The following is a 13,511-nucleotide window of genomic DNA, read 5'->3' as shown; positions in this document are numbered from 1 at the left end:
CACAATAAAATACATTTAGGTAGGATGAGAGTATAATTGTAAATTGTATAATAAAACTAGATTTATAATCTAAAGAACATCACGGCAGTGGCGTAACTACTGCCATAGCAGCAAAGGCAGCTGCCACAGGGCCCAGGACATTAGGGGTCCGGTGACAGTCGCTACCGCTGCTATCATTATACTCGGGGGGTCTTTTCGGACCCCCGAGTATAATGATTGGCGGACTGGGAGAGGTAAGAAACATAAAAAAACACTGTTACTTACCTCTCCACGATTCTGGCCAGGCCTCCTTCCTTGTTGTCTGACGTCTCTGACGTCACATGAACCCGGCCTGCGTGCCAGGTCATGTGACGTCTGACGTCATTGCAGAAGAACGGCAGTGGAGGCCGACAGCGTAGGAGCCGGGGGACAAGTAAGAAACAGTAGTTTTTTATGTTTTTATTCCCCTGGGTCTCTGATTATTATACTCTGGGGTCTGAAAAGAGGTGGGGGGGGGGGGGTCGGCCGAGGTCTTCGGCGTCGGTAGGGAGGGGGGGGCCATGTCAAAAGTTTGCCACGGGGCCCCGCCATTCCTAATTATGCCACTGATTCCAATTATACATTGAAAAAAGTTATTTTGTACCTCATAAAACCTTATAGCATGGATGAATAACGAGGACCATATACATTAATACAATGTCGAAATGGGTACAAGTTTTGGAAGTCGCAGTGGTGAGACTCTCTTTTACTCCATGCTATTATTCTTTACTACTATAAGCAATGTTTTATAATGTGGACTTTGTACTTCATGGGTTTTTTTTTTTTTGTATAGTTTATTCCTGTGAAGTTTCCAGGTCACGCTGTACTACTACACATCACAAGTCTGCCTCGCTTCCTGTCACAACTTCCCGCGTCTTCTCCAGGGCGTCAGCGTGAGAACATCACGTGTTTACAACAGGCACCGCCCATTTTAATCACGTGACTATGAGCGGGGTCACTGGTCAGGTTGTAGATTTGGGGTTGTAGGTGTCGCCTCACATGTCCGCAGTAATTGTCATCCTCTTGAGTACCAGATCGTGGAGTGGGCCGGTTCGCAGCCTTGTAGTTATCGTATGAATGTGAGTTTTCTGTGCCATCATGTCTGCGGGGCCAGCAGACAGCGGGGTTGTCAGAATATGCTGGGAGATGTAGTTTGACAATAGCTAGGGTGCCGCTGATGGTTGAGCCCTGCGCTACTTCTGCTGTGAGTGACGCTCTGCTGGGATTCTTCAGTCAGTCTATAGAAACACACGTTTGTGTGTGTGTGTCAGTCTGGCACTATGTCCATCATACATGTGGCAGAGGACATCAGGCTGGCACTATGGCCATCATACATGTGGCAGGGGACATCAGGCTGGCACTATGGCCATCATACATGTGGCAGGGGACATCAGGCTGGCACTATGGCCATCATACATGTGGCATGGGAAATCAGGTTGACACTATGGCCATCATACATGTGGCATCCTGCTGTGATCTCTGCTCACAGCAGGATAAAATAATATATCTATCTCAAAATCAGTGCTGCATTTGTGTTTAGAATTCCCTCGTTCCTTCATATGCAAATAGCTGATCATTGAACCTTGGATGCAGAACTAATATTGTGTGCATTAATGCAGAGTAGATTTGCCCCACATATATTGCTGGAGGCCAATTTGCATCTGAATAAAAAACGGGCTCATTCAAAAATTACTGAGGGGATTAAAATACAAAAGGTATGTGTGAAGTAGCCTTTCTAAAGGCTATGCAAGTATGGGGTTAGTTAAAAATAACTTTTCCCAATGATAGAGCCCCTTTAACATTTAATAACTATCTAAAATATAATTAACCCCAATGATTGGATGGTTAAATAATTGGAACACTCTTACCCATTCCAAATGAAGGGTGTCATACCCCCACCTTTAGGGTCATAATGTATCCAAACGCAAAGGGAACCAAAGACGGGTGCAGGAGATTAACCCTGTCACTAAATCATATTAACTTCCACCCTTACAAGGGCCATCCCAATGCTGACCCTAAAATTGCCCTGTTAATATCTCCAAAACATAGATGCTCCTCAGGGGATTGTGATAAGATCAGTTGAACTGACAAAGCATAGCAAAGTACAGCCCAAAATGCCGGGGAGATCCTGACTGTCTCACAGTGGTGAGACTGACTTAAAATAACAAAAAAAAAAAAAAAAAATTTTTTTTTTTTTAGGGCCAGCATTGGGACCACCCTGTAAGCGGCCGAACACCAAGGGGTTAAGCGCATCGAATATTCAATGCGTTTAACCCCTTGGTGTTCGGCCGCTTACACGAATACCTATGGCGGGGAGGTATTCGATCGAATACTACTCGCTCAACTCTACTCAGCATCTTTATTATAACACAATTTATACAGGAAATCTGTGCTAGTTTCTGACTAGTATAGATTTCCATCCCAGTGTGCGATTGATTTATTATTATGATGCCAGAGACACTTGGGAAAACAGATGTGTCTGGCGCCTGTTGGGTTCTTTATTAAAACCGGTGTACAAAATGCCAGTCATAACAAATCTGCCCAACTGGCTTCAAAACCAGACCAAAATCACCTGTGATCTGATCAGTAGTGGTTGAATTAGGTAAGAGTTGCATATACTCACTGTTCTCACTTTCGCCTGTCCTTGTGACTTTAGATGATCCCAAGTGAGGGTTTGTTTATGGTATATATAGAGCATATTTACTCTCTCATTGTCACCTATGGGGTTCTTAATTTTGGAGTGATAAAAAGTATACTTGATAATTTAATCCCTTCCTAACAACTGCAGTACTATTATGGTGGATGTTGAGTCTTTATAGGGATTCTGTAATCAGAAAAACACCTTTTTAACTAGCGGCACATTGGAATAGCCTTTAAAAAGGCTATTCTACTCCTCCCTTCCATTCTTTGCTCCTACCCACAGTTTGATAAAATACAATTTCTTCTGTTATGCTAATTACCTGTTTCAAATGAAGGATGTCACACCCCACCTTTAGGGTCATAATGTATCCAAACGCAAAGGGAATCAAGGATGGGTGGGGTCACGGAGCACTGGGGTCGTTCCCTCTGTGTTCTAAGCACCTCCTGCATCATAACTCTCCACCGCCACTTAGGTGGTTAAGTTCACTCATCCCTTCTCCACTTTGCCAGAACTTCAGCCTTTCGCATATATTGAACGCAGCAGTGTACATATGTGAATTCTTCACGCATCAGGAATCAGCTGTGCTACTTTGGGTCCGGGCAGAGCTGACTGCACTGCCCTTTACACTATTTCATGTACCTGCATGTCAGGGAATGTAGGTAGTTTCTGCATCCCCACGTACAGGTACGTGAAGGAAGTAGAGCCCATGCGATCACCGGGGGAGCCCAGCTGTATCTGACAACCAGGCTCCCCCGCTGGAACAATGGGAACGGTGATAACACAGTTTCCCGCAGTTTTACTCTTAGGATGCTGGTTTAAGTTTCTGACAGCATTGGGAACTGCCACAGTTCACACCCTGCTCCTTAACCTCCGGTCGAAGTTGAGCTTTTTTTTTTTTATTCAGACACAAAATTGGACATGCGGGACTTTGTGTCCGGTTAAAAATAAATGGTTTTGCTGCGGAGACCAGAAGGCGCTCACAGGTGGACACTAACTGCCAGGTTTCAGTCTCCTGTCCAGTTTCTCGGGCAGAAGACAGGAAACCACAAAGAGTAGACTGGGCACAGATGTGAACCTGCCCTAACACATAAAAAAAAAAATTATATATAAATGAGGTATCGCCATAATCGTACTGGCCTGCAGACAAAAGGTAACATGTTACTTAAACACTTATACTGTTTGGAAATAAAAATTAAAGGTGAAAAGAAATACTGTAATTGCTGGGGCGTGGGGTGTTTAATCCACCAAAAAAGAGTTAATAAAATTAATTCTATAGGTTATAGGCACCCAGAAATGTTGTCAATACAAAATACATCTCGTCCTACAAAAAATAAGCCCTCCTATGGCTACATCACCAGAAAAATAAAAAAAGTATAGCTTGTACAATGTGAAGACAAAAAAAAAAACAAAAAAAAACACATTCACCAAATCATTAGAACACAACATTAAAGGGGTGCACTTTTCAAAATGGGTTCACTCCTTTGGAGATTCCACTTTATTGGAACTATAGCAGCGCTACCATGACATGGCGTCCAGATACCAAAGATCTAAATCTGCACTCCAAAAGCCACTGCTGTGTGACCAAACTGTAGTTTACGCCCACATGTATGACACTGGTGTACTCAGGATACTGTACTTAACGTTATATGTGGTGTGGGGAAAGTAGATCGGTAGAAGCAGTGGTGTGGATCTAAACAGTCAAAACAGGGACACAAACTGAGCAGCAAACAGGTTTATTTAGAAAAAAAAAAACAGGAAAACAAACCATCACTTCAGGCACAAATGAGGAAAACAAAATACATCCTTAACTTCAGGCAAAAATAATACAAATTCCTGCTTGTCTGAGCGACTAAACAGAAATGATAATATAGCTATACAAGTGGCTTACTACCAGTCACATGAAAAACAAATTGGTCTCACCAAACTCAGGCCTACAGGACAGACCCAGCCACCTCCTCAGTTCTTCGATCTGAACTGAAGTGCAGGCTCTGCAACCTTTTATAGGCCAGTAACGAGTGTCAGGACTCACACCTGGAGCTTAACCCTATTCCAGACCCGTACTGGACCACACATAAGGGTCGGTTTACATTAACGTATGTATTCCGTCCGGTTGGAGTCCGCATGGAGACCCCCCAGATGTAATACAATCGCAATTGTAAGCGCTGTGCTGTAAAAGCACACGGACCCCATAGACTATAATGAAGTCTGTGTCCTTTTACAGCACAACGCTTGCGATTGTATTCTGTCCGGGGGGTCTCCATGTGGACTCTAACCGGACGGAATACATACGCTAATATGAACCAACTCTTAGTCAGGAATCTGGGGCTGATATAGTGGGACTCCAGCACTTTGCTTTTCACCTTCTCACTATGAGCATAAACCGCTGTTTGCGCACCGCTGGACACAGAAGGGAAGGAGCACTATTTTGGGTTTTGAAACAGATTTAGATGGTTTGGTTTTTGGACACATTACACTATTGCAGAACCCTAAAATGCACTCTTGGGCTCAAAATGATAATAGCTCTTCATAAATTTCTTGAGGGGTGTAGTTTCTAAAACGGGGCCAATTTTGGAGCTTTTCATTTTATTGGCTCAAAAAAACGCAACAAAATGTGCAACAAATCTGCGTTTCCGCAACGTGGAGCCTTAGTCTAAATCTGGGAAATCGCTGTTACGATTCTAAACTTTCTAACGTCCGAAATAAATTAAATAGCAATTAATATATGATTCCAATATAAAACAGAGATATGATAGATATCTATTAATGTATTTGTGTGATATAACTAGGTGTTCGAAGAGCAGAGCATTTCACATTTAAAATTGCGATTTCCCCCCCCCCTCCCCCAAACTTCCATCAAATTTCTGTTTTGTTTTTTAAATAAATACAAAAATATTGATTACTGTTTAACATGAAGTACAAAATCACTTGTGTAAAGTGACACGTGTCCATTTTGAAAAATATCCTTAAGGAGTTAAATAGGGGCTAGGGTGCAGTCTTTCAAGGGGTTGTACAAGTACAGGAAAAAAAAACCCCACATAATTGCCTGTACCCGGTGCTCTGGTGTCTGCCGTCCTGGTCTAGCTGCTCCCAGGAACTTTGGTGGAACTTTGGCGCTGAGGCCAATCAGCAGTCACAGTGGCCTAAAGAACATGAGACATTACAGATGATGTACATGAGTGAAGTCCCAGTTCTTTTGCTGAGGCTGCTGATTGGCCTCAGCGGTCACACCAGAACAAGCCTGGGTGCTGCTGGACCGGAGAGCTGGGGACAGGTGTCTGTGTTGTTTTTTGTTTTGTTTTTGTTTTTTCACCTTTCTTGGCCTCCTTGTAGAAAACTGTATTTCCTGCACAACTCCTTTAAAAGAACTAAATAGATTTAACAATATACTGTATATTGAGGGTGTAAGTTAAGTTAAACATATTAAAAAAAAAAAAACTTTTGTGAAACTTTTCCATATCACTATACTTTAAAAAATAAATAAAATAAATCCTGCAATTTTTCAATCTAGCCCGGTGATGGCGAACCTATGGCATGTGTGCCAGAGGTGGCACTCAGAGCCCTCTCTGTGGGCACCCATATGTGGAACACATTATACTGTGTGGGGCCCACTGTGGAGCAAATTATACTGTGTGGGGGCCACTTTGCAGCAGATTGTACTGTGTAGGGGTATTTCACTATTTTTATCACACAGTATCTGTTTTATAGCAGACAAGTGATATTATTACAGACCGTCTGTAATTGTCTACAATAGTGTATCCGCACAGTATTAAGGTTAAATTGCCGTGTTGGCAATTTGTGATAAAATAGTGAGCTTTAGGTTGCAGTTTGGGCACTCGGACTCTAAAAGGTTCGCCATCACTGACCTAGCCACTAAGACTAATAGAGACTGACACTTGCCTATTTTGTAGGTGGTCACTTTGCAACAGACAGCTCATTTACCGTATTTTTCGGACTATAAGACACACCCAGGTTTTAGAGGAGAAAAATAGGGAAAAAAACTTTTCAGGCAAAAAATGGTAAAATATTTAATGTATGGGAGTTGTAGTTTTGGAACAGCTGAAAGGCCACATTGACAGGTGACCCTGCAGCTGTACGGGGATGTATAGGGCGTTTTTTTGTGGGGCCAGGTGTACTTTTTAGTTATACCATTTTGGGATATGTTTATTGCTTAGATCACCTTTTATTTAAATCAGAGGCAAAACGGTGAGAAAAACCCAGTGGTTTAGCACTTTTGATTTTGACGTTCACTGTACATAAAAATATTAGTAGACCGGGCATTTTCAGACACAGGGATACCTAATGTATATGTTTCACAGTAATGTTATACTTTTATATGTATTCTAGGGAAAGGAGGTGAACTTTTATTTATTTTATTTTTTATTATATTTTTTTTTAAGTGTTTTTTTTTTTTTTTTTAATCTTACTATTTTATTATCCCCCGCCTAGGGGGCTTGAACCTGCAATCATTTGATTGCAAGTCCCATAGACGGCAATACAAGTGTATTGCCGTCTATGGGAGATTCTATACATTACTATCGCGGAGTGTCATAGACCAACCGCAATAGTAATATATATCTATGAGAGGCCTGGGAGCCTTCATTAGGCTCCCGGCTGTCATCGGAACAGGTCGGCTCCTGCGGCCTCGCCGTGCAGGAGCCGGCCTGCATCGCTAAAGGTATGGGGCCGGTGGGGACCGGCCCCGGGGCTAACTTTAAACTGCCAGGACCTGCGGAGGAGGAGCGGATTTGCAGCATGGTCGCGCTACTGCCACCGCTGGTTTTCTTCAGCGGCAGGAGCGTGACAATCTGCAGGCCCCGGCAGCTAAGACAGTCCCCGGCATCTGTTGTAATAGACTAGCGGATGCCGGGGAGTGTTTTAGCTGCCGGGACTTGCAGTATTGTCACGCTCCTGCCGCTGAAGAAAACCAGCGGTGGCAGTAGCGCAGCCATGCTGTAAATCCGCTCCTTCCCCCACATTCGGACTATAAGACGCACCCTCATTTTCCTCCGAAATTTTTGGGGAAAAAAAGTGCGTCTTATAGTCCGAAAAATACGGTACTTTACAGAAAAAAAAACAGACAATATCACAATAGAAGATAACACCTATATAACTAATACCATTTAACCTCCATCTTTGCATCCACTACAGAGCTTAGATGATGTCACTACTGAAAGGGGTTTTCTGAGCAAAAAGTTTTTTTTTTTTTTTTTTTGTTTTTTTTAATCAGTGTCTGTTAGTGCTATTACTGGGTTAATAAATGCACCCATATATCTTTTAGCATGTTTTGAGTGCTTTCGGGGTGTCTCTGGGAGCTCCTGGTATCTCCTACTTTTGTTTACATGCTTTTGCTTCCTGCTATGTAACTTCCTCACTAACTCCTCTCACCTTACTCCCCCCTCCTCCGGAAACATCTCGGGGGGGGGGGGGGGCCTGGAGACAGCGCTGCTTCACCACTCCTCTATCGACAACAGCACTGCTTCACCACTTGCCTATCGGCAGTAGTGTTGCTCCAGTGGCTGCACACAGTCAGCAGCGGACCTCCGCTCCCTTGCTCTCCAGACCCCGCCCACCACTCATCATACACCGGGTGACGTGGCCACGTAAGCTCATGGCCCGCACCCGACGTGTGTCTGTGTTCCTGGCCTGCTAGAAGAAGTACCGTAAGTACACTTCTGTAGTTTGAAATTAATAGTAAGCCATGAATATAGGGTATATCTCCTATTCTGTCGGGAAGGGGTTAATAGGAGCACTGCAGATACCCTATATTCAGCCAGGCTGAATTCCAAGTGTGGGGGGAAAAAAACCCAGTCCTCAAGCTCAGGGAAGGGGCAGACAGACAACCAAAGCACCCCCTCCCCAGTACCCAGCATCTACTGAACTTAAAAACTCCGGCCATTTTAATTTTAGAAATTTTCCAGTAGCTGCTGTATTTTACCCCCTCGCCTTATACTGTACTTGAGTCAATAAGTTTTCCCAGTTCTTTGTGGTAAAATTTGGGGCCTTGGCTTCTACTTGATTATATACGAGTACTCTTTCCTGCACAAATAATGTCAAGAAAACACTAAAACACTCTCATAAACCTAAAAGCTCCTGATTACTGCTCTGCTATCTGTGGCCATGATTATTTGACATATTTTACTAACTGTTTTGAATTTAAAAAAAAGAACAACTGCTGACACTTGCCTGTGATTGTTGCTGTGGGTGCTCATTGTTGAGCTCTGTAGACCACATAGCAGTAGAAGCCCTGCATCGTATCCTGGCTTTCCCAGCTTCTATTCTTGTAATGTCACATGAAGGTTCTATGTCTGTGACATTATGTGAACACAAGCTGCGGGAGTGCTGGGCTGAGCTGCAGAGGAGATAGCCAGTGAGTCTTTTATGTCACATTTCATTGTTCCTTGTATTTTATTTATAGAGTTTCTTAATTTAATAAGCCTTATCTTCTTATGACTGAGTGCTATTCCAGAATGCCGGATCTACATGTATGAAAGCGTCTGGTATCTCCAACACCAATGTGCAATTTGCTTCTTCTCAGGGGGATTTGTAGGACGTTCAAGAGCAAGTGACATTTTTGGCCTTGGCACATAGTACAGTAGAACATGTATGGTATTGTAGACCACAGTGGAAAGTAACATAAGTAACAGCAGTTGTGTTTAATGAGTGTTATAGGTGTTGGAATATATCACATGGGCATGTATCTGAAATGGGAGCGCTTGGACCTTGTCATGCGTGCACCATTGTCTTCATGCATGATTTTTGCAGAGCTGTGGAGATGGAGTTGGGGAAAAATTTACTGACTTTATTTTGAAGCCAATTATATTAAAAGGAGTCTGTCATTGGTGATATTGATTTTTCACTAAACACACGTAGGAATAGCCTTTAGAAAGCCCTACCTCGGTTTTTGTCCTGCTCACCGCTGCTGTTGAAATAAATTGGTTTTTCCATAGGTGTTAATGAAGCTCAGGGAGTACAGGAGGCGTGCCCCTTTGCTCCAAGCACAGCATTGTCATACCTCTGAATACCACCTTCAATACAGCCCCCTTAGCTGTTGAATCATGCTCCTTTTATGCAGATGAACTGTCCAGGTCACTATTTTCGCTACGTAAGCACCTGACGCTCTCTTCAGTTGGATCCAAATCCCATGCCACTTTGGGTTCAGGCCAAGTCTACAGCAGATACTCTGCCCCCTGTTCTCCCTGAGTTTCATTAACATATATGGGGAAAAAAACTATTTATTTCAAAAGTGGTGACGAGCAGGACAAAAACAGAGGTAGGGCTAGAATAGCCTTTCTAAAAGCTATTCCTATGTGTGTTTAGTGAAGAATCAATATCTCCAAAGATAGTCAAATGATTTTTAATATTATATAATTCATTACATACATCATATTTTAATAGGAATTCACTCACAAGCTTTTTTCATGAATTAGAAGATCTTCACCACTTCTGTCTTACCATGACTGTTTTGTGAAGGAATCTTGGCTGAACTAGGAAAAAACAGATGACATCGAGTTGCCGGTTCGACCTACCAACTCCACAGCTCCTTTTGTTCCACTGTAGTGCAGCTATTTTCCTGCCATGTAAATATTACAAACTAAAAATAGTGACCCGCCTTGTGGTCCAAACAATAGTGCCCGCAATGGACATGTACTGTACTTCAAAGCCTAACTTATGATCAGTTTGTTTTTTGGATAAAAGGATGAACAAAATATCAGAGTTCGATTTAGGCTAGGTCCACACGTAGCGGGCTACAGCAAAAAAGCAATGTGGGAAAAACCATGCCGCAGTGCGTTTTTTCCTACTGTGCTTTTCACAGAAACTTCTTTCTGCTTACACTATATAATAAATATCATAGAATATTGAATATAATAAGCTTTGTAATTAGAGTAGTATTCGATCGAATACCTCGCTCCATAGGAATGTGTGTAAGCGGCCGAACACCAAGGGGTTAAGCGCATCGAATATTCGACGCGCTTAACCCCTTGGTGGTCGGCCGCTTACACGCATTCCTATGGGAGCAAGGTATTCGATCGAATACTACTCGCTCATCTCTATTTGTAATTTATCTCTTTATTGAAATCTGTTTCCTTCTCTACTTATTTGTCTGCTCTCCTTTTCCGCTTCAGGCTGTGTGTTTACATAGAACCTATCCTATCCTGCTTTATAGGAGGTGGGATATGAGATGGGAGGGGGATGTTAATTGATTTATTGCCTCTTCGTATTGGCGTATTTATTGCCATACTAGCTGGTACCCGCGACTTCGTCTGCGGTGATTGTAGAAGTGGGTATATACAGGCGCGGGTAAGGTTTTCGTACTGTGTATAAGGTATGGGATATAAAATGTAACTGTGTATCTTGTTGTTGCTGTAATTCTGAGAGCACATGAGACTTTTGTGTTGAATGTAATTTGTATTTCAGCCGCTATACGGTGTTGGTATAAACTGTACATAGTGACTTTGGGACAGAGGTATTTCAGGTTAATATACTTCGATATACGACATTGTATGATTTGTTATTTTCCGCCAGTACATGTAAGTTTTGGGCACAGGATACTCTTGAGTAAGCAACATAAAGTCTGGCCCTGTGCATGACAGTTTAGTAACTCCATGTGCCTCTTATTAATAGCAATTAACCCCATCATGTCCCTCACATTAACCCCAGTGTAAGAGTTACTGATAGAGATGAGCGAGTACTGTTGGGATCAGCCGATCCGAACAGCACGCTCGCATAGAAATGAATGGACGTAGCCGGCACGCGGGGGGTTAAGCGCGCTGGCTACGTCCAAGCGGAAGTACCAGGTGCATCCATTCATTTCTATGGAGCGTGCTGTTCGGATCGGCTGATCCCCACAGTACTCGCTCATCTCTAGTTACTGATATGTGAGAGACTTGGAGGTAATAATTAAGTATCTTCATTACTGAGGTCTTTTATTAGTACCTCCATATGTCTCACATATTAGTAACCTTTATATGGGGCACACAGGGGTTAATATGAGGGACATGATGGGGTTTATTCCTATTAATGTGAGGTACATGGAGTTACTAACACTAAACTAATAACCCCATGCCTGACATTAATGAGAATAGGAAGTAAAGGAAGGGAGCTGTGTGTTTCTTACTTTCAGTTTGCTAGCAGCTTCGGCAGGAGCTATCACTATAGCAGGCAGAGACTTGAGCGACTAAGCTCCACCCCCTGGGTTTCCTGCACATCTCGCAAAGGGGAGTGTCCTTATGCCTCAGCTCTAGCAGAGACTTTATTTAACTCTTGCAGGTCCTGTGCTGCTGGCATGCCAGTGAAATATGGCAGGAGTGCCACTCTTGGCATGTGTGCCAGGGGTTGCTGACCTCTGCTGTAGGGGGTAATATGAATTTTGTGGCTTGCTATGGTCCAAAGTGTGTGAGATTGCAGAGATAGTGATGTGAGTTTGGGTTTTGTGGGGGTCCTGGGAAAAACGTATGTGCGCTATTGTGACGAAAAGTAGCCTATTGCGCAATTGAGTGTAGGGACTATGCTTGTGGAAAATTTCAGCCAAATCGGTGGAGCGGTTTTTGCGTGATTGACCGCCAAAGATCCGAACATCCAAAGGGTCCTGGGAAAAACGTATGTGCGCTATTGTGACGAAAAGTAGCCTATTGCGCAATCGAGTGTAGGGACTATGTTTGTGGAAAATTTCAGCCAAATCGGTGGAGCGTTTTTTGCGTGATTGACCGCCAAACATCCGAACATCCAAAGGGTCCTGGGAAAAACGTATGTGCGCTATTGTGACGAAAAGTAGCCTATTGCGCAATCGAGTGTAGGGACTATGTTTGTGGAAAATTTCAGCCAAATCGGTCAAGTGGGTTTTGCGTGATTGACTAACAAACATCCGAACACACAAACCCACAAACATCCAAACTCACAAACTTTCACATTTATAATATTAATAGGATTAAGTGAGCTTCCCCTCAATGACAGAATAGTGGCAACAGTTATGTGTTTTCCAGTAGCCACCTTCTATCCCTCCCTTCTCCATACACTAATATGTAAAAAGTATCTCTGCTTGATAAATGGATGAGGCAACATATTTGTTAAACAAGATACGTTAAAATTTTTCTTATTTTTGCCTTTTTTTTTTCTTGGCGGTACAATTTAAGAAGCTGATACGTTTTAATGACTTGCTAATACAAATTGTATAGACCTCAACAAAACACAACCCAAAATGTTGCACACAGAAGCAAAGAGCAAATTCATAGGCAGAATATTGGCCCACATTTATTTATAATCCCGTAGTTGGCTAGAACTGGACCTAGTTTATTAAAAGTTGAATTTCTCTTGATAAATTTAGATTATTTGGGTTTATCTGGCTGTTTTTTGCTGTAGGTCGCCACTAACTTGCCAAAACGTAAGGCTGCTGTTTCACCTGTAAAACCCGCTGCCAGTTGTATGCTCACGTATCGTGTAGATCAGCCCAGTGCAATGTGAATGTGAGAGTTGAATCATGAACATGTAATGTCCTCCGCTTCCAAGACTTGACTTTGAAGCACTGTGCCTGGATTAAAAAGAAATGAAGCTGGATGAGGTAGTGGAATATGGGTAAAAATAGACCTCATCGGTGCAGTTATTTCATGTCTTGGTGTCATGCAGACTATTTATGTTCCTTTTTCCTTTGTATCTTCATAAGAACAGAGAAATAAGGCACTTCTTTAGGACTCTCAATTATTGTGCAGCAGCCAAAGTGAATGGGGACTAAGGTAGTCAAGCAGCTTTCATCATAGAATAGTTTTGGGTTCTTTTCATTGTATTAATGTGGTATTTAAAATTGGCCAAATCTATTATGACATTTACTATGCAAAGCACCACTACTGTTCAGAAAACG

The 13,511-nt window shown here is 42.6% G+C and overlaps 1 protein-coding gene across 1 annotated transcript in view; it reads left to right on the top strand.

Annotated features, from left to right (window-relative positions):
- Nucleotides 1–973: 973 nt before the first annotated feature.
- Nucleotides 974–13,511, top strand: part of DHRS7B (dehydrogenase/reductase 7B) — a 40,369-nt gene continuing 27,831 nt past the window's right edge. Inside the window, exon 1 of the mRNA XM_075285166.1 lies at nucleotides 974–1,097. Within this exon, the coding sequence (XP_075141267.1) occupies nucleotides 1,096–1,097 (2 nt within the window). The 5' untranslated portion in view covers nucleotides 974–1,095. The remainder of the gene's footprint in view (nucleotides 1,098–13,511) is intronic.

The sequence above is a fragment of the Leptodactylus fuscus genome, chromosome 8, assembly GCF_031893055.1.
Source record: "Leptodactylus fuscus isolate aLepFus1 chromosome 8, aLepFus1.hap2, whole genome shotgun sequence".
Taxonomy (NCBI): Eukaryota; Metazoa; Chordata; class Amphibia; order Anura; family Leptodactylidae; genus Leptodactylus; species Leptodactylus fuscus.
This window is presented reverse-complemented; position numbering and strand designations above follow the sequence as displayed.